Raw genomic sequence first — 26,164 nt, forward strand, 5'->3', positions numbered from 1 at the left:
TCTGGATGGTAATTTAGGGATTAGAAAGTCTACAACCTATGCTGCATGAAGTAGATAATTCAGTAAGAAGAAGATGGTAAATGTAGACCCATGTGTTAACACGAATGTTGCTGAACAGTTGAACCATCAGGTAAAACATCATAATGTCATCCATGCAGTGGTTAAATCATTGAATCAAGTTGCCAAACTTCTGTCTTCTATAAGGCCTCTTGGTGCTGTATTTAGGACTTAGAAAAGCCTATAAACTGCACAAACAAGATAATTCTGCAAGCCGTACCAGTTGAAATACAGCAGCACATATGAAACCAAAGAAGGTGTGCAGAAAGATAATGCACACACACATTAAGGTAGATGGAGCTGTGAATCGGCGATTTAAATTCAAAGTAGCATACCATAGTGCTGCTACTGACAGACATACTCAGTGAAATTGCAACAGTACCAAACAAAGAAATCAGTCCCTTTTCTTTAGGGCTTCAAACCAAAAGGATCCAACTTTATATCAAATGTGAACAACTCCACAAATTATGACATGACATTGCTCTGATATAGTGGCTCATTGGACTCCAAATAATTTTAACCGACATTGACGAATAACAAAACAGCAAGTGTATGGCAAATCCACTGATGATAAATGTGTTTCTGTATATGTCTTTCGGGAGACATAACAGTGTTGGGCAATATCAGGCGCATGGTCTTCTGGGTTCCAAATGAATAAGATCAAGTCCAACAGCATCAACTTCTGTAAGGTCCACTTATCAGCATGCCTATATGTTGACTGTTTTGCTTCAATTGTTGGACCTAATTGTGGAGCTTCGGACAGCCTTTGGCTTTGAGAACTAGGAATCATGTGTGTCTCACTAGTAAATTCTCACCTTCACCCCATCCATTGACAACATCTAAACAGATGACTACTTGTTCTAAGAAGGGGGAAAAAGCCTATTCACTCCAATTCTGAATTAATTCCCACCCTTTCATCACTATAAGATATTAAAGCTTTCCAAAGGATCTCAGGAACAAAATCTGGTATACCTAACTCTACATGGGTATGATTCAAGATTACTCTAGCCATACCAAGTAGTCTGTCAAAATAAGGTATCAAAAACACTGAATAGGTTCTCTGCATATTTAGTACACTAAAAGTGAGAACCATACTGCGCTTACACAAAAATCTGAATGAACTAAAGTATAGAAATATTTACACACCCTGACAGTTTGTGTTTCCTCCCTCTTACCAGTGAACGTTACTCATAAATATGAAGAGCAAAAAGGAAAATAGTAACAGAAAAACTGAGCTTCTAACTTCAGAATAAAATGCAGAACTACAATCAATAATAAGTTCTTCAAAAGTAAAACAATCAGACATGAAAAACAAACCTGGAATGTTGTCAACATGGTCACCAGCAAGTGCTATAAAATCAACAAACTGAGTAGGTCGTAGTTCCCCAAATTTCTTAGCAAAGTCTTCGAGTCCGAATGAGGCCATCCTATGCACCACATCAACAATAAAGTCAGTATTATACAACTTAATGTAAGCTCTGAAACTTTGGTCCGATAAGAAGTTTCAATTAGAGAGAGAGAGAGAGAAATATGGGTATGCTTGGTACCAAGCGTAAATTTTGTGCTTGGTAGTGAGGTGGCACAATCCCCTCCACTCATTCAAATGGGAGGACCACATTCACATGGGTTGAGGAGTGCATTGGGATATGCAACCATTTGAATGAGTGGAGGAGATTATGCCACCTCACTACCAAGCATAACTTTTTGTGTTTGGTACCAAGCATACATATTTTATGGGTATACTTGGGCCAAGGATCCTTGGTAGTGATGTGGACACATCTTGTCCATACATCACACCTTGGAGTTGGTGAGGCTCCATCTTCTAGGTGTGATGTATGGACAAGATGTGTCCACATCACTACCAAGGATCCTTGGTACCAAGTATACCCATTTTTCTCTCTCTATATATATATATATATAATGATCTTGAGTCAAGAAAATCAGCATTATATATAACCATAAGAGCTAAAGCCTTCTCAGATTTTAAGGTTGTCCCTATGATTTTAACAGATATTGATCTTACTTCATAAGTCTAATCTAACGAACAGAAATTCGATCATTTATCTAGTATGAGCGTATAAGAGATAATGGGTTGTAGTTAACCAGGCTTCTAAGCAAGAAGAGATCCTGCGAGAGACAAAAAGCCAAAACAGTAGATAAATGGATTATAGAAAGATGAGTTTTATTTTATTTTCACACGATTATTGGCAAAAGATACACCAAAAGTTGCCAAAGCTCAAAAAATAAAAAATGAATAAAATAAAATAAAATAAATAAAACAAAAAAACATGACACCTTCCAAGAACAATTTGATAAAAGGAATGGCGTCTTTTTATGAAGAAATGAACTAGTCTTGGTCCTCTTGGATTAATATGTCGTCTCAGAAAGCCTTTGTTTGGCTTGAATCAATTTACAAGCGTGGGGCTTGGTATGTTCAACAGGAAGGAATTCAGTTTGAAGAGGTGCATAGATGGCCATTGTGTTTCTATCTGACCACAACAACATGACGACAGTTTTGGAGATTATGTTGATGAAACAGTTATAGTAGGATGCAGTGACTATCAGACATAGAAAATGAATACTTCTAGTGGAAAAAGAATTTTTCAAACTATAGACGTGGGACGATTTAGATACTTTTTGAAAACTTAAATTCCAAGGCCTAAACATGTTATTTCTGTCTCCGAGGAATTTGTTCTTGATTCATTAAGTTATACGCGAGTGGCAGATGCAGGCTCCACAGAATCACTGCTACTCCGACAGATTCTTGTAAGTTGTTTTCAGATAAAGGTGAGTTGTCAGATTTTTTTTTTTTGGATAAAAAATTATTGTGAAAACCGAACTAAGTTAAGAGTTAATAGATCATATATTTCATATTTATGTTGTGAGTGTAGTAACTCAGTTTTTTAAGCTCCTCATACAAAGTTACAGGGATGAGGCTGTTCTTATATTATAATCTCTCAAAAATACTCCAAATCATGGCCTACTGTACCAGAATCACGGGAATCTAAGAATGAAGGTTATACTACGGATAGATCGCCAAAAGACTGATATCCTAGTGAATATTGAATATTTGTAGGATGTGATATGGTGTCTTCACTGTCTTGGAAGAACAAAAGCAACCTATGGTGTTTAAAGTTACCATGGGGATTTGAAGGTTATAATTTATACTCTCACATGCCCCCACGGGTTTAGCACCATTTCATGGACCGAAACCTTGAATTCTGAAGCGGAATCTTTTTTAATCTACTTTAAATTGTGCTCAGCAAGACTGAACCACGGTTGCTCTGTGAGTGTTGAGGGTTATAATTTTGTTCTTTAACAAGTAATAAAAATTAGGGTTATTTGCATATATAACCCTTAAATCATGGGTATTTGCAAAAATACCCTCCAAATCTTAATATTTGCAAAACTAATCCTCAAATTATTAATTTTAGAAAAAAATACCCTCAAATAATTAATCATCAACTTTGATCAGCTAATTTGTGATTGCAATGTTCAAATTATCAACAAAATAGTCAAAATTTTATCACCAAGTTGACGATTTGTTGATTTTAGGGGTTTTGTTATCCTCAAAGTTGCTGATTTTGAGGGATAGTTTTGCATATACTAAGATTTGGGGCGCATTTTTGCAAATACCTATGATTTAAGGGGTATACATGCAAATAACCCTAAAAATTATGTGCAAAGGAGAATTTACAGAGTTTGATGTGTACATAATAATCAAACGCATAGGGTACATAGCTTCACCATTGATCTCTAGCCAGCTGAGATTGGATATGCATGCACATGTTCATGTCCATATCTTTTTAAATTAATTTAAAGTTGGAGTGCGATCTACATTATAATTTCCTTGTGGTCATTCCAGACAACTTCTGACACGGTATGACTGTGACAAACTCTAACCAATAGGCTTCAATATATGACAAGTGCCTTCAATCAGCTTCTAGAAGTATCATAGGCGACAAATCATGAAGAAGAAATCCTTCATATAGGTCGAAGCAGTTTGAAAAGACGAGAAAAGGCAATGTACATGAAAGGGATAACATTCACGGAATCTAAAGCTATTCACTCATAGATTAATTAATATTAAGTAACTATCCATCAAGCTCTTAACTGAATTTTCCAGATCATAATTGAAGACTTATCTTTTTTTCACATCTTCCCTTTCTTCCACCTCTTTCTTTCCATCTGATTTTGACTTTTTTGTTTATTCAAAGCTAAGGGGAAGATGAAGACAATAATCATCTCAAATTGATAGATGTTATAAACACTACAATAGCAGAAATGTTGTAGCAAGCACAACTAGTTGCATACATTTGACAAGAATATAGTTGATTTGTCAGGATATGAACAATTCTTACCCAGATCCACGTGTAGCAATCCGAAGTAGTCGCAGTGAAGGTGATAAGATCTGGAAAAAATCTTTGTCTGGAGAAACAACTCGTACCTGTGACAAATTCATAAATAATGTATAGGTGTCCATCAATAGCAGACTATTCTATCACTATCCGAAAATGCGTGGGTTCCTTCTATGAGACATTTACATGAAAAATGCTAGAATGTTAACTTCGATAGCTAGAAACCAATATCCTGACCAGTTGAGATGATTTTGTGAATAATTATGGCCTGTTCCATAATTAGCAGAATGTAGTAACGCAAAGAAAAACAGAAGAATGGTAAAGTTTTGTGTTTAAAAAGATACTAAATGAAAGAAAAAACATTACAAATGGAAAATAATGCATTATTAAAGAATTTGTAAAAGACAAAATCATTTTTCCCTGAAACAATTTTATAACTTAAAATTAAATAAAATATAATTTACCTGCTCTCTATATAAGCTTTAGTCATAGACAACAATGCACATTGAATATTTGTCTCCCAAGGAAAAAACATCCAAAACAATTGCAAATCATACTCTATGTCTCCATGTTTTTCATAATGAATTCAAATACATAAAAAATTAAATAAGATGCGTGCAATTTATATCAGTCAATTTTTTTCTGTAGAAGTGTGTATTTTTTAAATCAATGGCCAAATCAAAATTTGATTTAGGCTAAGATTTTAGAGTAGGATTAAGATAACAGGATGCGGTTCCATTAGAAGCTACTTTATATTAAGTAGGATAGGAGTAATTGACAGTTCCTTGCACTCAAATATGGATAGTTGAGATTCAAACAAAAAATCCTTCCCTGAAAAATAAAAGGAATGCGTGATTGCCCAGCATTCCTAAAAGAGCATATATTTCCTTAATAGCAAGATTTGAATCCTGAGGTTTCAATTACTAACACAAGAATTTCCCATCTCATATTTTGAAGCCTTTTAAACGACTTTGTCTAAATGATTTCTGAAGATTTTTACTGGACTCTTTTTCTTCCTACGTCACATTCTAAACAAGGCACTAACCAATAACTCCTAATACATTTTTTTCATTTTAAAAAGAATGCATTAGTGCATTTTAGATGCCATTTTACTCATTAAGGTTGTTAAATCTCATAAGGTTAACACCAACTGACAGCACCAATTTTTAAGTCTGACTGATTTTGAATGTTAAACTTGAAAGAGGTTCCAACATGCGTCCTTTAGTGTTCTAGATTTGTGCATATTTAGTCTAACAGTTGCTTAAAATGCATTATTAGCCATAAACACTCAACTTATTATTTTAGATGAAATGGTTATCTAACACAAGATCACCAAACAAGCTTTGATGTCCTCATCCAAGCATCATGTTCGGCAATTCAAAACATGTTTATTTACTCTACTTTTCTGCTTTCGCAAGCAAATCATGGTCTTGTTTTAGGCCTTTCCACATGGTCCAAAAACCCACGTGAGAGGAAGGGCTAACGTATAATATAATTGATATACACCATAAGCCGACGATCAGCAGCTTAAACTTTCAAGTAGAGTGATAAGTTGGTAATACATGCAAATATTATATGACTATATAAAGCATTTGCACATCATAAAGTGATCAAATAGAAAGAAGTTAATATTATTTATATTTCTGTGATGTATGTGTGTGGTTTAAGTTCACATGCTATGAAGATCAAGATGTTTGCTGAAAAAATGTTCGCAGATCCATGAAGTCATGAATAAATTCATAAAGGAAAAATAGCTAACTATGACATACTGGATGAGCATATAACAAAAATGAAACCTTAAAATATATCCTAACTTTCTAACTAGTTAAAAAGAGAAACATATATTGAGAAATATTAGCATCAAGGAAGATAACCTTGAACCCACTAGAGACATAGTTAACAGCCATGGTTCCAATCACATCATCAGCTTCAACACCTGGAACCTGTCTCATAGAGCATTATAATATAAATTTTCAAGCTCATCATTCTTTAACTATTAACCATATTTTGTTACCTCGATTACTTTGATAGACATAGCCTTGATAGATGCTTTCAAATATTGAAGTCCTTGAACAACAGTATCAGGAGTTGGAGGGCGATTGCTTTTATACGAGGGATATATCATATGTCGAAAAGTCAAACCTTCAGTAAAAGCAAGTATAGTTGAGAATCACAAAATGGAAGATTATTGGCCAACAAAGACCGGATGATAAAAAAAAACATTTGAAATGCATCTATGGACTAGCAAAGGAATCAAAGCAATATTATCTCGTGAAGCACCGCCATGAAAAACTGTTCTCACAAGAACTAAAAGAATAGCATAAAAAGTTCTATCATTGACGCGACATTAAAGATAATGAGAAGAAATGAGGATTAATGGAACTAATCCAACTGGGTATTGTTATGGACGATACTTAATCTCCAATTCCCAATAGGACGCGCCAAAAATATTTTGCTAAATGAGGAAGGGGTTTACTTATGTGTCCACCCAAAAGTTTCTTATAATAGTTCCCCAGTATTTCACTGCTTATATTTGTTTCAAAAGGAGCATATATGCTAACTCCCTTCTGCTTTGAAATGATAACACTTGTTGACACAAGTTTAGCAGATGAGCAAAAGATATAAGAACAACTTATCTGGTGGATGTATAGCATCTATGACATATATGACATCCATACTCCACAGCTGTAACTTGGCTACGAATCAATCAGATATTTCATTCCAGTACAAGCCTTAACAGGTTCCCCCAGAAAATCAGATGTTAAACTCCAATTTTGTCATACCGGGATACAAGGGGCACAAAAAGATTAATAGAATTTTATTTATTGAAGGTGTTATTTTAATTAATCCAAGGTTACCGAGTAGCAATTAGTGTTCACAAATTTTCTCTTTTTGAGATTTCATGAAGCTCCAATTCTCTTATACCTGAAAAAGATTTTTAAGCTATACCCGGTGCACTCGTAAATATAAATACTAACATAAGAGTGATAGGAACCACCTATAATTTTCATGTGAAAAGAACCACCTGAAAATGTTAGCTTAAATTTTAAATTCGCAACCATCTTGTCACGCGAGTAGGATTTTTTATTTTATTTTATTAACTTTTCTTTTAAGGATGAAGTTGAATTTAAGTTGGACTATCGTATATAATATAATTTAGGATGAGAATTTAGATGTATGCAAAATCAGTTTTCTTGTCTACTTTACAAATCAATGTAGACCAGAGGCAAATTAGAGAAATATTAACAAACACCTAATATTACTTCTACCACACAAAAAAAAGTAATCATGTCTTATAGACAAAATCGAACCATTACAAGATCAAATCAGACCCCCAAGCCTGCCACCTATGCTCCAGACCAAAAATGTTAGAGCTTTCTTAAATGTGCATTATATTTATTGTAATCAAAATGGACAGACAGGAAGCAGGCCACTATTAAATTATGGGACTCTACCCTATCTCTTCAAAACACTTTCTCTAGGAAAATCAACTAGAGAGCAAGTAACAAATTAGCATCCATATACATGGAGTTGGAAGTAGAAAGTTCCTGTTAAGCTTGTTTGTGACTGAATACAACTAAGGGAGGTTGCTTATGTAGGTGAGGTATCAGACTTCCTTACACTCATTCAGCTGTCAATACAAATATCAATGTCGATCTCCACCATTCACATTTGAATTAATGAAAAGGTTACCTCTTACCTTTAGCCATGTAACATTCTTTGGACTGTTTTGTAGTAGTAGGGCCAAATGGAACGCCTGAAAAGAAAATTTTGACCACTCAAAAGTCACATGAACTGAAATCTTTGAGAATTAACTTACAAACTCCTCAAAGAATCCACTCTAGGAGGGTAGCCTGATCATGTTTGATAATGCAGTTACAAAAGAGTCTTCTAACAATATTAAACCTTCAATAATTCAAACATAACACAGAAAAAATAACTTCGTACCAATTATTACTTTAACACCTAATACATCCATTCAGTAGACACATTCTAAGTTTTTAATTATTATTAAATAAATAAACAATAGAACTTCAATAAGAAAATGAGAAAATTGCATGTGTGCAATTGTGGAATGCATCCTTTATAATTGCTCTGAGAAAAAGGATAATGAAAATAAAATGCATCTTAAAGGAGCAGTAACAAACTGAATCCTATGAATTTTTCTTCAGGTTTGTGCATCAATTAAGATATCTCATGAAACTCATGAAACAAGAGTTTATATACCTCCAGCTGACTTTCTAGGATTTATGACAAGCCCCCTGCATGTCAGTATTTGCCTGTTCTGTGGACTTTCCACTAACTTACTGGTTAACTTAAAGTTGATAATTTGTCATATTTTTTGCCAGATTTTTTGCAGAACATTATGCTCCATAGTCAATCCCATTTGCTAAGTTCTTGGATAAGGACATAAAAAAGAATAGACCTTCTTTATGAATTAGATTGTAATATTTAAATTAAGAATCTACAAAGAGAAGATGCATGTCCTAACATTGCAGAAACATAGATGCAAAGTATATATGAAAATTCTGCCGTCAGAAATAAGCTTATCCATTGATGGCAATCATGATACAATATCAATGATCAACAATCTGATGCAGTCATAGATGATAAGCTATGAAAGCTGGCAAGCAGAATGAATCATTACAACAGTACATCAGATCAACGGAAGGAGCAATTTGAGGAAGGGAGAGAAAGAAAAGGCAACAAAAGGTGGAACTGCTGCATAACTTGGTAGAAAACACCCGCTAAGGCAGTCTAGAAAAATAAACTATTGCAATTTCCTTATATATGCAGTAAGATGCTTGAGATGATTTGATCATAAACCTAAATAATTGAGCATATATTCATCTAGAAAGCGAGTATGATGATTTATATAAACCAATTTTCTAAATAAGCTAAAAGACTCCAAGGGTTATCACATTATCCCTTCACGATCGGATCAGCAACATTGATATGTAGCACTTATTACTTTCAAACTTGACAGTTAAAACTTCGAAATTACAGCTGATTTTCGGTTGACAAGTCTTCTATGCTTGTGATAGATATTTTGGTCAAGTCCTTTATTTATTGTTATGAAGCTAGACAAGTCATACAGCAGGTGATCATAGTTATTTAAGATAAAGTGCTGCAATGGACTTCGAAATCTCTTGCCCAAAAATGATCTTTTCAAATATGATTGTGGCCTCTACAAGAATAGAGTAGCTGAACCTCCCTTATTCAACTAGAAGTCTTTTGAATCTAGTATTAAATCTATCCCATATCAATGAACCTTCCAACGGTAAATTTAAAGCTAAGTTAATAAATTCTCTTCAACTTTTACCAAAGGGGCAGTCCGGTGCAAGAAACTATGTGCAAGGTCCGGGGAGGGGTCGTGATTCTGAGGTTTTGCTTGCACACTGCTTCAGGTCAGAGCACTTTGAGTCTATAGTACATTTTTACAAGAGTCTGTTTCCACGACTCAAACCTGTGACCTCCACAATACATGGCAACGACTCTTACAATTGTGAGCAAGGGCTCCTCTTTCCTCTTCAATTTTTTAATAAATCTTCAACTACATGCCCATATTGAAATTTTTTTTACTTTAGTATCCACCTTCCATTTCAAGTATATACTTTCACTGGTACCAGCTTCTAATAAAACTCTGAAAGACATTTTTATTGTTCTCTGTTGAAGATGATGATAATGCCCAAGACAATGTAAAACTGTTTATTTTATGGCAATTGGATGCTATCTAAGTGAAAAGTACCAAGGGCACTTCATTAAAATCACGAATGTGCCAATCTGATGAAATTTAGCAAAATTACTGTTAGTAGTAGGAAAATCAGAGAGACTACCATTCCATTCATCTCCATGGGTATATATAGGGTTACATATGGGTAATAGGCTAATGGGTTAATGGGCCCTAACCCGAAAACCCAAGAACTAATTCTAACACTCCCCCTCAAGCTGGAGCATATATATCAATCATGCCCAGCTTGTTACATAGAATGGAAAACACATTAGGTGAAGTAGCTTTAGTGAGAATGTCAGCTAACTGTTCCGAAGACGGAGTGAACTGAAGAGATATCACTTTCTTTTCCCATGCATCTCTGACAAAATTACAATCGACTTCAATATGCTTAGTTCTCTCATGAAACACTGGATTCTTTGCAATGTGGATAGCAGATTGATTATCACAATGCATAGGCATAGATTCAGGTTGCGAAAAACCAAGCTCGGTCAGCAGCTTCTGTAGCCATATCATCTCACAAACAGTGTGAGCCATAGCTCTGTATTCTGCTTCTGCACTAGATCGAGATACTACATCTTGTTTCTTGCTCCTCCAAGTAACCAGATTTCCTCCAATAAAGGTGCAAAATCCAGAAGTAGACTTTCTATCTCCTATATCTCCCGCATACCCAGCATCAGAATAGGCAGAGATGTGTAAATGTCCATGTTTCTTATACAGTAATCCTTTTCCCGGGCAGCTTTTAACATAAGCTAAAATTCTTAGAGCAGCAGTCCAGTGAACCTCTCTAGGTGTATGCATAAACCTGCTTAATACTCCCACTGCAAAGGTAATATCAGGTCTGGTCACAGTAAGATAGATCAACTTGCCAATCAATCTCCTATATCGGCCTGCATCATCTAGGAGAGGACTATTATCACGCCACAAGTCCACATTCACTTCCATGGGAGTGTTTGCTGGCTTACACCCCAAAAGGCCCATTTCTTCTAAGAGGTCCAATACATATTTCCTTTGAGATAGAAGTAAACGATCCTTTTGATATGCAATCTCAATCCCAAGAAAGTATTTGGGTTTTCCCATATCTTTGGTCACAAAGTGACGTGAAAGGTACTCCTTAGTCTCTCCTATGGCAACAAGGTCACTCCCAGTTAGCAGGATGTCATCAACATATACTGCCAGAACCACCAGACCAGATGTAGTGCGCCGGATAAAGACGGAGTGATCAGACTGACATCGTTTGAAACCGACACCAGATATAGCAGTACTAAATTTCTCAAACCATGCCCGTGGAGTTTTTTTTTTTTTTTGTTTTTTTTTTTTTCTTTTTACTTTTCTTTTTTTTTTACTCTTTTTTTTAACTGTAGAATATTTCCGCCCTCAAGAAACAGAACAAAAGCCAACTATTAAAGGCCCAAGCCCACACAAAAAAAAGAGCAGCAATAGCTTGAAAGAAAAAAAATCCAGAGCTTCATCGAAAGCTCCTTCGCGCAGATGACGACGACGAGGCGAAAGCTTCTTCGCGCAGATGACGACGACAAGGCTTCATCGAAGGCGAGGTAGGCGTTGGGCGTAGACGACGACGACGACGGGCGCAGACGACGACGGCGACGGCGAGCGCAGACGACGACAAGCAGTTGAGGAAGACGAACGCAGATCTGAGGACGACGAGCTCGGATATGGACAACGACGACGGCTGCGACTGAGGAAGATGTTGTGTGACGAGATCTAGGCGGCGAAGAAGAGACTAGATCTGAGGCGGCGGCGGCGGGTCCTGAGATGACGACGGCGGTGAGCACAGAGGGCAACAAGGGCGGCGGCGGCTAGGGTTTGCTTTGTTTTTTTTTCTTCCCTTTTTTTTTTTTTTTGAGAACTAGGGTTAGGGTTTTGGACCCTGCTCTGATACCATGTTAGTAGTAGGAAAATCAGAGAGACTACCATTCCATTCATCTCCATGGGTATATATAGGGTTACATATGGGTAATAGGCTAATGGGTTAATGGGCCCTAACCCGAAAACCCAAGAACAAATTCTAACAATTACAAACACTTCATAAGTGTTTGTAATTTTGCCAAGCTTTATTCTTATGTTGAAGATGATGATAGTGCTAAGATAGTGAAGAACTATTTATCTTATGGCTGATCAAAGAGAAAATTACTAAGGGCACTCTACTAAATTCAGGGATGTGGCAATTTGATGAAATTTAGCAAATTACAAACACTTGTGTTAAGCGTTTGTAATTTTGCTAGCCTTTATTAAAGTTTGCAAAATGACAAACATTTATCGCAAGTATTTGTAATTTTGTATAACTTTACCTTCTTTACTTTGGTGGAAGTTATGCATAAACCTGCTTAATACTCCCACTGCAAAGGTAATATCAGGTCTGGTCACAGTAAGATAGATCAACTTGCCAATCAATCTCCTATATCGGCCTGCATCATCTAGGAGAGGACTATTATCACGCCATAAGTCCACATTCACTTCCATGGGAGTGTTTGCTGGCTTACACCCCAAAAGGCCCATTTCTTCTAATAGGTCCAATACATATTTTCTTTGAGATAGCAGTAAACGGTCCTTTTGGTATGCAATCTCAATCCCAAGAAAGTATTTGGGTTTCCCCATATCTTTGGTCACAAAGTGACGTGAAAGGTACTCCTTAGTCTCTGCTGAAAATAATATTTGGCATCGCTTTCACTAATATAAAACGAACCGATCTCCTTATATCTCTCCATACAATGCTCATGGACACTCTAGAGGCAAAAAGAGGGACTTGTTATTGGGATGATCCTTTTGTCTCTCCATGCAATGCCCATGAACACTCAAGTATCACAACTAGTGTGTGACTTTTCCGAACTTCACCTCCGTAAATTTGGTGTAAGCTGGCTGTTTTTAGCGGAACTAGTATGAGAATGCTTATTGAAAATGATACTTGGTATCATTTTCACTAATATAACAAAAACCATCTCCTTGTCTCTTTGTATAGTGCTCATGGACACCCGGGAGCAGGGGGGTTGGATTTATTGGGATGAGAGTTCAAAAGTACCTGATCATGTCCAGAACAAGTCCACATAAATCACATAACTGAAACACTTAATGATACTATGCTGATTGCAGACATCTTTACTAGTTTTAAACAAAGCAAAAGAAGGCTATTGCTCGACCTTAAGAAAAAGACAGTATTTCGGTTTAAAATGTAGAATCAATGAACAAATACTTTCTGTTAAGCATCAAAGAGAGTACAACGTACTAAATTGAAACATTTGCATGCATATACGTCTCACCATCATGATCAAATACGACCTGCATTAGAGAGACTAATTGATCATCATGTAGCAGATTTTTAATAGAAACTGCAGAATACTAACAGAGAAAAGAAACATAAAGCTATATTGTTCAAAATAAATTAATGTTATTTACATATGGCAATAGATAACTGGACTATAGCCTATAGTTATGAACATGATAAATAAGAGGAAGAATAGTAAGGCACAGCTTGAAAAGAATGATTCCATAAAGCCATCGCAAACAAACTTAAACCAATGTTCTTCTAAAACAAATAGGTTTAATTTTTGCATGAGCTTGGGCTCAGAAAAGAATTATTACTTTGAACTGGAACAATAGATTCTCCCTGAACAGAGTAAGTTTTAAATTATATTCACAAGGGAGGTTCGAATCCTCAAGTCAAATGAATAAGATGATGAACTATATAATCTCAGCAATTGGTTTAATGTGAAATTTTCTTTTGGAATTAATTCCAGCTTAAGATGTTTGTGGCAGCCAGTGCAAGATCATCTTGGCCATTTCTGGTTAAAATAGTTAGTAGGATGTGATAAATAGTGTGACGGATTCTTTTAAGGTACATTTTTTTATAGTGAGTGCAGTTCCAAACAGAATGCGCTCAAATACAATCCCAAATAGTTAGAACGCTGTGGGGACATGATAAATATTATTTTGTTAACTGACTTACCTTGAAACGCTATAGAGGGTAGCTGGTGTCAATGATTTGTTATGACCTACTTAATCTATTTCAACCAACTAATTAGTTGTCATTGATGCTAATAGGATTTTTATCATTCAGTGGAATTTCCCATAGATGGTTTCTTTAAGTTAAATGAGGGTGGTTAAGGTATAATAAAACAGGAGTACTTGGTGGAAGAACTGTTTTAAGAATTAATAGAGGCTAGGTTATTTTTGCTTCTAGCTTCCTTTATAATACATGTCAAGTTCTTCAACTGAAGCTAAATAGATATTTTAAGATTATATCTCTCTTAAAGGAGTCTGATATACCATTATAGGGACAAAATTAAAATCCTTGCAGCAAGTGTTCTTTCCCTGGCAACACTATTATACAATTCAGAGATGAGGTAATGCAGAGATATTATCAAGGTAAGGTGTACCATATCTAAAAATAAAGCAGTGTTATCTTATCTCAGAAATTGTCTTGCCTTTGAGGCTGCTCAACAAATTGCAATCACAGATATCCTGCATTTATGGTTCCTGCTCAGTGCTATCTTAGATTTTTTTTCCCCTCCTCTTCCTAGAGAAGTGATTGTGTCTTTTGGTATTCTTTCTTGAATAATATCCCCATCTGTGGGTGTCTCATGATGTAAGGTCTTGTGCCCCCTCCCCAACCCCACCAGAAAAAATAAAATAATAATCCAACACCGCATTTTTGGTAATTTGAGTGGTAGTAAACTTATAGGGTCAGTTGTCTATCTGGAAAGGAAAAAAGATTTTCATAATTCAAGCAAGAAAACTTAATGAGAATTTATTTGTTCGTGTTCAGGTGCCATATTTAAAGCATGTTACAGTGATTTCCCTTGCGTCCTACAAACTATCTCAAGCAGAAAAACCAGTCAAGATTGTTAGTATTTTTTTTTTTTTCATATTTGTAACATGTGTTGCAGTGCAAGTGACCTTATCAGGTTCAATACTGTATTCAATTGAACATGACATCAGTGACTCCTCTGCTAGATTATAGTGTTTGTATATTCCACTTCTTTGTTTCAGTTGTGTATTCTCACATCATTATTGGAGCGGAAGCGCGTATGTTAACTTGAACTAACATCCTATCTTGCTTGCAAGGTTTTGTCAGTTGCCTTTTCATGTCTATAAGGGGAACACAATGACGGGAGAAGGTGACAATATCATCAATATTCAGAATTGGTGATATGAGGAGGAGGGAAAACAGTTTTCCCTCTTCTTTCTTCTTTCTTGTTTTTCCTTTTCTAGTTGGCTCATTACTTGTCCAGGAGGCTCAACGCGTTACAAGCATCATTGGGAACAATTTTAAGCGTATAAACAACTCTCAACATGCAAAGAATAATAAAGAATATACGGATAGTTGCAAACTTGGGTTAAAGGCTTTGTTGTTGTTGTTGTTATTGTTATAATGTATAACGTCACTATGAAGATTAATTTAAGAGATGAAGGTAAATTTTTATCTAAAAATAAATATCTTGGATATCCAAGCCCAAAGGTGAAGAATTTATCTATACAACACATAAAAGTTACAGTTTAGAATATGCTAAGCCAGAAATGAATTTTAGGAGGGTTACTATTGAAACTTATGAAAGATGAGAACAATACACGACTATTTCTGTAAAAGTATACAATTTTCCTTCTAATAAAAGTTCCCTTTTATGGATAAATACTAGAATCAATTATTGTACTAATTTCTTATATGTTATATCTCTCTTTAGGATTGTTAGAATATAAAATTATAATCGTCAGCCCTCACCCAACATCGGAGGTTTGGTGCAATGGTAGGGCCTTTAAGATGGTATCAGTGCAAGCCAGATCAATTCCTGCCTGCTATGAATTTAGAGTGGATTTTTCAAAAAAATTGATTTTGTTGTGTGAGTTCAGATTTCCGCCCATAAAAAGGGTGCTCAACCTGTGGGGACATGTCAGTGTACAAAATTATAACCCTCACCACAAATTTGGAGTTTTAGTGTAATGATGACTTTAAGAAGGATGAACCATGTCAAACTCTAGGGTAGATAAATAAACTCAAATTTGTCTTAAAGAACTAGTATACTTTTTAAGTAATCAAAGTCATTTAGTATATAATGAATTCATAAAGTCTTTTCTTTTCTAAACAGCCAGACTGTGCAGAGAATATTAGCTAAATTAAAAAATTCTAAGAACAACAATAACCAAGGTTTTAAATGTCGCCCGACATGTCCGACATGCCGACCGACATATCGGTTTGAGAGTTTGACCGCACGACATGGACGTTTTCAACTCGTATGTCAGTTTTCAGGGCCAAATCGGAAATACCAGGGTCATATCGGGTATATCAGCCTATTTTTTAGCTTTGACAAATCGACCGATATGGTACTTTTTTTTAAGATCTGTTTTTTGTTATCAGGTTTGGGTGTAGTGATAAATACCCAAACCCGTTTGATCCGTTCTCATGTTTAAGGGTTTCTTATGAACCCGATAGAAAGAATTTATGAACCCAAATCCATATATTATTTACTTTTTTATATGTTTAGTATATAGAATTTATAAAGTATGCTTATATTAAATTTATGAATGCTTAGATTACATTTAGGACATGATATTATACATATGCGCACTACCCGATATAACAATCCGATATTTAGTCAATGTCCCCCGATATATCCCCGATTTTCGCTATCCGACATGGATTTCAGTCATCCGACATGAACCCGACATCCGATATTTAAAACCTTGGCAATAACTACAATAGTTGCCCAAGATGTAGATGTTAACTTTAGATAAGGAACATGTGCAGCATGCTCTGCATCTATTATAAAGTTTTGGCTTTCGTTTTAGTTTGCTTAAGCTACAAAATATTATCTATATATATGGTCCTCATAATAAAGGAAAAATAAGTAAATACAATAATCATCAGTAGAGGAAACCCTGAAATTCATACATGAAAGCATAACCATTTTCAGCTAGTACATGGTGTAACAAACAGATGATAAAAGCTATATCTACATACCGCAACATGAGATGGAACAAATTCCAACATATCCAGCAGCTGCAGGAAAAGTAAGGCAAGAGCATATTAAGGTATGTTACTCCTATAGGTACAAATAAGCAGCATTAGATGCAAGTTACTGAGGTTTCATTAAAAGGCATCCTGAAAGAGAAAATAATAGCCCATGATTAGGATTATGTTACAATGTTCCTATTTCGCTTATGGTTTGCCCAAAAGACAGGATATGTCCAGCATTCTCGGAAGGTGATTCCAGGTAGCATGAGTAGATATTGATCAAGTTGTGGGATGTGGATTCAAAATCAGAAGGAAGCTGTTTACATCACTATTGAAAAAGGATACCAGAAGATAATTATAACTATCACTACTAGTCAATGATAAACTCCCAAAGCTGCCTAACAGATATTCCTGAAGCCCATTTCGCAGTCAAGGCCTGTGATGGCACCCAATTTTACCAATTTTAAAAAATTAAAGTAAGCTCCATCATGAAACAGCATCTAAAGAATATTAATCATAGTAGAGTTTCTTTCCCCAATTTCAGTGTGTTACATGTCTCATTGTCACTAATTTTTTTACATAACAAAATTGCAAAACCACCACTACTACCCCAAACTAAAAACACAAGAATAGCCCCACGTTTTGGCATTTCACCAGCATGTGCTTTATTCCCAAATTGAAACCACATTCATTTATTGTGGGGTAGGAGTAGTTGATGCAGTTAGTAGATAAGAAAAATGGTCATTTAACTGACCAAGATTTAGAAATCCTTTGTTTTTGTTTACACTACTATGATCCAAAATCACACGGTAAAATGGATTGAACCTTATACTGTTAGCCCTGTCTAAAGATTCTCAGATGGTTTAAAAGGACTTCTCTGTCCAATTATCAAAACCAGAAACTAAAGTGCTAATTCCTATAAAATTTTGTAACTTGCTACACATTCAGTCCAGCAGCTAATAAAACAAATTGCATTTAGATATTCATTTGAGCCCTAAGCCCGAGCATAATCAGAACTGAAGTTTGTTGGGATTAAGGTGAAGTATTGGTCATGGACAAACACCCTAATCATGACCAGAAAAGAATCATTCACAGATTCTTAAGGGCAATTGAGCAACAGTAGATTTTCAAACAAAACAGATTTGATATTGTGAAAGATGTAATAGAAGTTCTTCGAGTTTCTCATATTTAACATTTGATATTTGACAGGGATTATTAACTTAAATAGTCTCACCTTTATGGCATAAAGATATTAGACATGTTGTATAACAGGATAAAAGCCAAGAACATCATTATTGTCTTAAAGTAAGGCCATAAAAGAACAAAAACAATCTGCCAATGATTACTGATCAGGAAATGCAAACTGAACATATATGGTTCTTGGTTACAGAGGATAATTAGAGCAATACTTTTTTATAGTACAGCAGTATCCTATATGTAGCAATTTGCCTAATTACTACTTAAGAGGAATTGAAGGTTTTATCTTAAAGCAGGTGGAGATAGATTCAAGGATATGCTTTATTTTACTTTTCTTTTATCCCCTCAAGGTAATTCTTTTTTTTTCTTCTCTCTTTTTTCTTTTTTCTTTTTCTTTTTTTCGAGAAAAGGTGATTTGTTGTATTGATTCTTAAAGATAAACAATACACAAGCGGACCTAGGTGAACCCCTCCCCTCCCCCCCCCCAAAAAAAAAATGCTAAAATTTATTAGGTAATATCGTCTTGCAAGAATTTCTGCTAAGCACTTGATCTTGTCTGGAGATTCTAAAGTTGGGAAAATATGCTTTGGTAGCTAGCTTAAATAATAAGTATTTAATTAGTTACAGATAGTTAAGAACTCCTTTAGTGATAGTGATGAAAAATCACATAATTAATCCCAAAAAAGAAAATCCATCAACATAGAGCGCATCAAGAAAATAGATAAAGAAGCTGGAATTAGAAACATCCTTCACACTTAATTAGCATGCATATTAAAATTCAGGAACTATAAATTACAGCATTACAGAAGATAGGGCTACGAATATAGTTAAAATTGGCTTACAAAAGATAGGGCTGTGAATATAGTTAAAACCCAATCTCCATTCCCATCAGCATGTTCCAAGTGACCATGATGCAACTTTGCTAATACCAAACAGAATATAGCAATTGTTAGGAAACAAGCGCTTAGAGATGGATAGATTGTAAAGTGAGCCAAGGATAGTGTTTACCATAAATATACAGGAGAAATTGACTGATAAATCATAAACATGACAACAACACACTAATTAACAGTGTTCTCTGTTTGCCCTAAAAATATGTAAAGTGGCCACCTGATAGGTCCAATGAGATTCTTAAGTGAAGCACATCCTTATAATAATAATAAAAACCTCCAATAAGCTTCCAAATCCTATGGGATAAAAGCAATGGAAGAAGCTTACTTCCATGTCAAACAATTATAAGAATGGGCACAGATTGTTCACAAGAATCACAACAATATGGCAAGAGCCCTTGTCTCTATTTAACAATAGACGACAACTCTAAACAATTTAAATGCATCAGCTAGCAAAGTGGATAATGAAAAACACATCTGCTCAAGTTTTTGGTCATGATAAGCATAGCAACGAAGGGTAAAAAATATACCTCAATAAACTCATATCGGAGTCTAACATGAGCATTTTCAGATAACTTGAAGCTAATGCAAATTAAATCTGGATTTTAGCATCAAGTTAAGAATAACAGTTAAAGACTGCTCTATTAGGTAAGTTAATCCATAGAGGTTGTGGTTCCATACAGATCCTTGTCTTTTTTAATTCCTCAGAGATGAATGAAAACCACCATAGTAAACCTCACCACCTTATCTCCTTGTCAAGGTTGTTTCTTTCTCTTGGCAGATTTGAAGAGTGATTTTGGTAGTATGAAGAAGATAGGTTATAATCATCACGTTAAAATATGTGGTCACTATAGCATGTGAAGGATGAAGAAAACAATTCATGTGCATATAACTGCATTGACATCCATAAATTGTGTCTCTATAACATAACTTTAGAAATATAATAAAACAAAGCTGAAACTTGGATAGACAAACCAGCCGCTGAGTTTGTTGTCATACCGAGAAGTTTGTAATAAGACCTATAGATTATTGATGTCCCATCAATGAGCATCACTCGATTATTCATTGAATCAGCAGCAATGTCACTTTTAACATTCAACGAATCCATAGGGCTGCATGTGGTTGATGCTTTTCCAATGTCAGAAGATACTCTTAAGTTTCTCTGTGGGGCCGCTACACAAGTACTATCTGATGAAACTGACTCTGAACAGACAGACAGCTCGGAGTGTTCCTGATAGGCAAAACATCCATGTGATCTCCGGTTAAACATAAAAACATGAATATGAGCATCAAAAAAATAGTCAGCTACCATTATCCTTCAGAATCTAGAGTTTGTGAACTGTGCCAGAATAAAATCACACTGCACAATGTCTATTCGTTTGGGCTCAATAATGTCACAATACATATCAATCTGAAGCAACTCAACAAGTAGTGCAACGAATAAAATGAATCGTTGTAATAGCGTTCTCAGCTCGAAGAACATTATATCTTAAATGTTACACAGTTAGGCCTCACCACATTTCAAATATGCACAACCTCTAACATTAGCTATTGTTATGCATGTGTGGCACCATAAACTGGAGCTGATTCAGTTGAATTAACACGTACAAAGACTAAATATCCTAGATTGAACCTCTGATCGAGATGTTATAATCAATTTGTTGAGGGTAACTATTGCATATCCTCCACTTTCCATTCACTTAAATATTGGTCACTCAAATCGTGCTCAATTTGAAAAAGAAAACAATTGAATTATGAACTTTCTCAACACTCAGCAATACTACTCTTCTCGATATACACACGCCTCATTGGCTAGTTAATGTCGATCTCAAAATCCATTGTTTAAGCACTCAAGGTTACTCTATTAGCAAAAAGGGGAAAATTCTGGATCAAAGTGTAAAAAAAACCTTAAGATTGCTCGCTGAGCAAAAACGGCTAGAAGACCACAGCTTGGTTCTAACCCTAGGGCTTGCGATAAACTTCTCTCCCACGCCACAGAAATTCCTTCTGACAGAGTGGATGAGATGCTGTGAAGAGAAACAGCTCGCCATGGCGGAGATTATCTCATCACAAGTTCTTGAATACCTGCAGAAAAAAAAATCGAGAGAGGAATCGAATCATGAAGAAGAGAGTAGATTAAACGATGTCGATGAAAAGAGTCAGAGTTTGGTTAAACCTGAGGAGAGAGTGGAGTTGATGGAGGCGGGATCCCGTTTGAGTTTATTCCTCAACGAATGATGCCTTTATCGTCTCTGCTGAATTCATGAACCCCGAGGCGACCGAGAGCTGAGTGGATGGGCCGGGCCGAGCCTCTCCTGTTCTCTTATTTCGGTAATTTTACGAAGCCCCCTGCACTTCGGGACCGTTTCTTAGAAACCTTCATGAACTTTGTTTATTGCGCTAAACCCCAAAGCATTTCTCCCAAGCCCTCTGAACTTCAGGGTGTTGTAAATAGCTATGCATTGTAACTTTAGGCATGTATCTATCCAGCTATGTTCTCCATTTTGTGGTAATTTAAACATCAAAGCAAATTTATTTTCGCATGCCCATTTTACATTACTTGGCTACGCAAATGAAAAAAATACGAGAAATGAAAAAAGTAATAAACAGATAAATAAAAATATATTTGCACTTAAAATTACTCTGAAGTTTACACCATTCTCTCATGTCCCAAGCTCTCCACTACCAACACCCCCAACCCAAAACCACTCACCCCCACCCCACCCCAAACAACCCCCCAAAAATAAATAAATAAATAAATAAATAATAAGTTGAAGAGGTTCGATTTTGATGACCTAAAGTGATTAAAATTGGGGTATGTTAGGCATCTAAAAAAACGGTGGATAAAGGTATTGTGTTGAAGCATGCAACAAAAATTAAGAAGGAATCTAGTAACATCTGAACGGGGTATCAAAGTAAAATATGATAGAAACTTTGGAGCACCGTTAAAAGTATACATTGGAGTATCAAAATGAAAAACATATAAACTTTGGGGGTACCAAAGTGAAAATAAGCCAAAATGTTTTGACTTGCAGCGCGCGTTCAAACCAAAAGGTCTTGGGCTTTGCTCGCCACCTAAACACTTCGGAGGCGACGAACCTCACGGTTACGTACATTTCCGACATTTCCGTTACTCGCCCGTGCTTTTAGTAACGAGGCAGGTTTTGGCGGGATTAACCCGCGAAATAACGAAACGGAGAAGCCCACGATCACCGTCCAAACGATGGCGACGACGAGAGACAGAGAAAGGGACAGAGACCGCGAGCTCCTCATCCCCGTCGGCGAGGACCCGGACCCAGATGACGTGGAATCATCCTCGCCGTCCGTCGCCTGCCCCCCGCCTTGTTCCATCCACCACCACCACCATCCAAGCTCCAGCGTCGAGGTAATTGTTTCCGTTCTGTTTTCCTCCTGGTTTTCTTCGTGTCGGAGATCTTGAAATCTTTGTTATTGATCCAACGATGAAGTCAAAATTCTGGGGACTTGATCCTTTGGTATTTTGCCTTTATATGCTCTGCATTTTAGCTTTTTCTTTTCTTTTTGCTACATTTATCGTATGCAAATAGCAAGATCTCTCTCATGTGCACGCGAAGGAATCATGCAATTTTAATGAAATTTTCATTACGTACGCTTGATTTCTTAGATAAATGCTCCTCGTCCAAATCATTTCCCTTCTAAATTAATGCAGCCTGTTATGGAGTGCAACTGTGCAAGGTTCCGAAAAAGAATTGGGAGAATGTTATGATTTGTTTTTGGGCCCTGAAGTTAGCCCCTCTAAATCAGTGACAAATTCAAATGAACAGGAATGCTATGATTTAAAGTTGCATAGGATCTTATATTTTTGACATGTAAGGTTTCATACACAGTTGGGGCATGTGATTGCTCCTTTGATCACGTGAGGATTCTATTGTGTCCTGCTATATCTCGAAATCGTGCATCTCTTTACTGTGGACGAGAAACTCACGACCTCATTTTGCAATTGTGCAGGCCTGCTCCAAAGTCATCCGTAACTGGGCCACGAAAAAGTTTATGACAGGATGGTAAGCGCTCTCTTCATCAAACTCTACTAAACCAGTTGATGTAAGCTAGACTCATTTGCAATGCTCTCTTTCGTCGTAATCGATATGCATGTATTCATATGCTTATTTACTATTTAGCATCATCCGCTATTTTACATAAGAGGGTGCATCTCCTAGCCGAGGTCTCAATCCCGTCAGACAGCTGCCTCGTCAGAGCTCGGATTCGTTTTATTTTACTATAGGGAGAGGGAAGAACGATTGATATTGTAGTTATTTTTTTTTAAACTCTGTTTGAAGTAGAGGTCGTTTGATCCAATTTCAGAAAGTATAGATATAAATTTAGCAAATAGTCAGATGTATAGCAAAACAAAATAAACAGCTGCCCTACAAGCCAAATTAGACTTCAGCTCAGGCATAATATTTATTGGCAAACGGCATATCACGCAAATTTCTACTGCTTCAGCTACCTTTATCTAGGTTGCTGGCTTCTTTTCATACAATATTCGCGTCGTTTCTATGCTTAAAAAGCTTCCATAGTTGCATTTTCCTAACATTAACCCAAGAAGATATTATTTGTTTTGGTAATCTGGTGCAAATAACATTTGGTTTGATTTCTTTTTTGCAGTGTAATTCTGTCTCCGATAGCCACAACATTTTATGTGACTTGGTGGTTTATTCGTTTCGTGGATGGATTCTTTTCACCTATCTACAGTCATCTTGGATTGGATATATTCGGTAAGGAAAATCGTCCTTGTAAACTGGATAGAAAAGCTTTTTTAATTATGGAGCTTCTGAAATGCTCTCAGAGATTTTGATTTACATTAGCTCTGCCAAAACCAGCAAGTTTTGAATATTTTGAAGTTTGACCTTTTTTCTGAGTTGTACCTCAATCTATAATATCAAGGTACTTATTCTAGGCTGCTGAGCATGGCTAAAAATCCTAAAGCTACCTAATTTTCCTCGTCTCCTATCATTAACTATGTCAAGCTGTAATATCATGAACCAGAAGCTTATTGAAAAACAAATATGAGCCGTTAACAGAAAAGCTGTTGCCTCTGTGGTCGCTTCATCGAAATCGATAATCATAAGTACAGGAGCACTTTTCTAATACAATTTAACATGAGAGGATTGGCATGAAGCTGCTACCTCAAAATGTCATGTTCATCGATATTGGTATGCTACAATCTTGAACACTTGGTATTTCAGTGCTTACTCACTGTGACCGTATAATTTCAATACATTTTGGTTAACACTAACAAAATCCGTCTGTGAATGAACAGTAAACGCTCAATCGGTTAAATCCTCTGTGTGCACTGCTCACTCAAAGAGAAATCACTTTGCCAATTCTATGGTTTACAGGGCCTATAGCAGGCTTATTTTGAATCTCAGATAAGCTTATGACAAAACCAATTGATGTTGTAGTTCAAAGAGGAGTAGATAATTATTGTTATGTTTCTTTGTATCCTCAGTTTCCAAATAACTAACTTCTGTTCTCAGGCCTGGGATTTGTCACTTCAATTACCTTCATCTTCTTAGTGGGAGTATTTATGTCATCGTGGTTGGGTGCTTCTGTTCTTGATCTTGGTGAATGGTTCATCAAGAAAATGCCTCTAGTGAGCTATATCTACTCTGCCTCAAAGCAAATAAGTGCAGCAGTTTCTCCAGGTATCCTGTATCATCACATTGCATTCTATTCTCTTGTCGAATCACTTGACGAGGCTTAAATATTTGCTTATATTCTCCACTATGCAGATCAAACTTCTCGGGCTTTCAAGGAAGTGGCTATACTGAGGCACCCCCGGGTTGGTGAATATGCTATTGGCTTCATTACATCTACAGTCAATCTTCGGACAAATTCAGGCGACGAGGAGCTCACTGGTGTTTATGTGCCCACTAATCACCTCTATCTTGGAGACATATTTCTCCTGAGCTCAAAAGACATCATTAGGCCAAACATATCTGTCCGAGAAGCCGTTGGTAAGTCCAGCTACGGTTTATGAACACCTCGGCTTGTTTCATAATAGCTTAGGCTATCTGGGTTCAGGCTCAAATTCACACACGAACCACTACTTTGAGTATTTATGAAGCCAAATTCACCGGAAGTTGATATCTGATTTAAGCTCTATGCATTCTCTGTATTGCCTCTCTCCATTTTTTTAACTGCTATCTTGCAGAAATAATCGCTTCGGTTGGCTTATCGATGCCTCGGAACTTGTCCACCGTGGAGGCAAACCCTGTTCTTGCAGAGCACGTGCGATTAGCAAGAAGCCCGAAATTTCCAAGCACTCAGGACTAGAGGTGTGTTATAAAAGTGTCAAGATTTGTAGAAAATCGGAACTGCAAACTAATTGAGCAATTGTCTTAACTGCTTGAAAGATAGAAAGTTATCGATCTTCAAGGGTTCTCATTGACCCATTTATTATGTCAAAACATTTAATCCACATTGACCCCATGTTATGTACCAAAATCTTGTAGAGCGGTTATGACTGCAGTGAAGTACACAGGTTCTTTCTTCCAAGAACAAAAAAAAAAGCAAGAAGCTCTACTTTTCTAATTATTGTGGGTAATCTCGAGAGTAGAGCCTGAGACCGAGTACCACCCATAGATAGCTTAACAACTCGGCTAGGCCCTGTTAATTGGAAACTCTATTTATTTTGATCACTCTAGTAAAAGTAGCAACTGTCAACCGAATGTTAGTTTGAATGGTCCCTCGCTGTCACTGATCCGTTGTCGTCGAGCCCGGATAGGATATCTGGCTTTCACCCCGGCCACCCGGGTTCAAATGCCGGCAACGGAGTTTTTTTTTTTCATATTTTTTTTCTTACATTAGAATTGCTCTTTTAGGCCCGTAGAACAAATAATCAAGCCCATAATCAAAGAACCAATCCGTACCAGAATCTCTTATCCCCTCTCCCTCCTTATAGTCCACCAGTTCCCTCCCGCCA

At 36.3% G+C, this 26,164-nt stretch overlaps 2 protein-coding genes across 3 annotated transcripts in view; one reads left to right on the forward strand and one right to left on the reverse strand.

Moving 5' to 3' along the window:
* LOC109851203 (DNA polymerase I) overlaps positions 1–21,493 on the reverse strand; it is an 84,679-nt gene extending 63,186 nt beyond the window's left edge. Inside the window, exons 1-11 of one of the 2 annotated variants that reach the window (XM_020421241.1) lie at positions 21,377–21,493; positions 21,108–21,285; positions 20,200–20,431; positions 19,153–19,232; positions 17,120–17,158; positions 13,425–13,443; positions 8,116–8,172; positions 6,430–6,557; positions 6,290–6,358; positions 4,419–4,504; positions 1,375–1,484 (exon numbers count right to left, since the gene is read on the reverse strand). In XM_020421241.1, the coding sequence (XP_020276830.1) occupies positions 1,375–1,484; positions 4,419–4,504; positions 6,290–6,358; positions 6,430–6,557; positions 8,116–8,172; positions 13,425–13,443; positions 17,120–17,158; positions 19,153–19,232; positions 20,200–20,431; positions 21,108–21,251 (964 nt within the window). In that variant the 5' untranslated portion in view covers positions 21,252–21,285; positions 21,377–21,493. The remainder of the gene's footprint in view (positions 1–1,374; positions 1,485–4,418; positions 4,505–6,289; positions 6,359–6,429; positions 6,558–8,115; positions 8,173–13,424; positions 13,444–17,119; positions 17,159–19,152; positions 19,233–20,199; positions 20,432–21,107; positions 21,286–21,376) is intronic. The other variant, XM_020421242.1, reaches the window with a different exon arrangement.
* LOC109822111 (protein LIKE COV 1-like) lies at positions 22,398–25,654 on the forward strand. Its single transcript, XM_020388278.1, has 6 exons — positions 22,398–22,585; positions 23,188–23,240; positions 23,845–23,954; positions 24,717–24,884; positions 24,972–25,196; positions 25,394–25,654. The coding sequence occupies exons 1-6, from the start codon at positions 22,424–22,426 to the stop codon at positions 25,513–25,515; spliced, it is 840 nt and encodes a 279-aa protein (XP_020243867.1). The 5' UTR covers positions 22,398–22,423; the 3' UTR covers positions 25,516–25,654.

Source organism: Asparagus officinalis, chromosome 8 (genome assembly GCF_001876935.1).
Source record: "Asparagus officinalis chromosome 8, Aspof.V1, whole genome shotgun sequence".
Lineage (NCBI taxonomy): Eukaryota > Viridiplantae > Streptophyta > Magnoliopsida > Asparagales > Asparagaceae > Asparagus > Asparagus officinalis.

What these genes read in the sequence shown, in the direction of transcription:
- LOC109822111 (XM_020388278.1), top strand. Translation starts at nt 22,424, where the DNA reads ATGGCGACGACGAGAGACAGAGAAAGGGACAGAGACCGCGAGCTCCTC. An exon ending in ATCCAAGCTCCAGCGTCGAG is followed by an intron (nt 22,586 to 23,187) that starts GTAATTGTTTCC and finishes GCAATTGTGCAG; the next exon opens with GCCTGCTCCAAAGTCATCCG. An exon ending in AAGTGCAGCAGTTTCTCCAG is followed by an intron (nt 24,885 to 24,971) that starts GTATCCTGTATC and finishes TCCACTATGCAG; the next exon opens with ATCAAACTTCTCGGGCTTTC.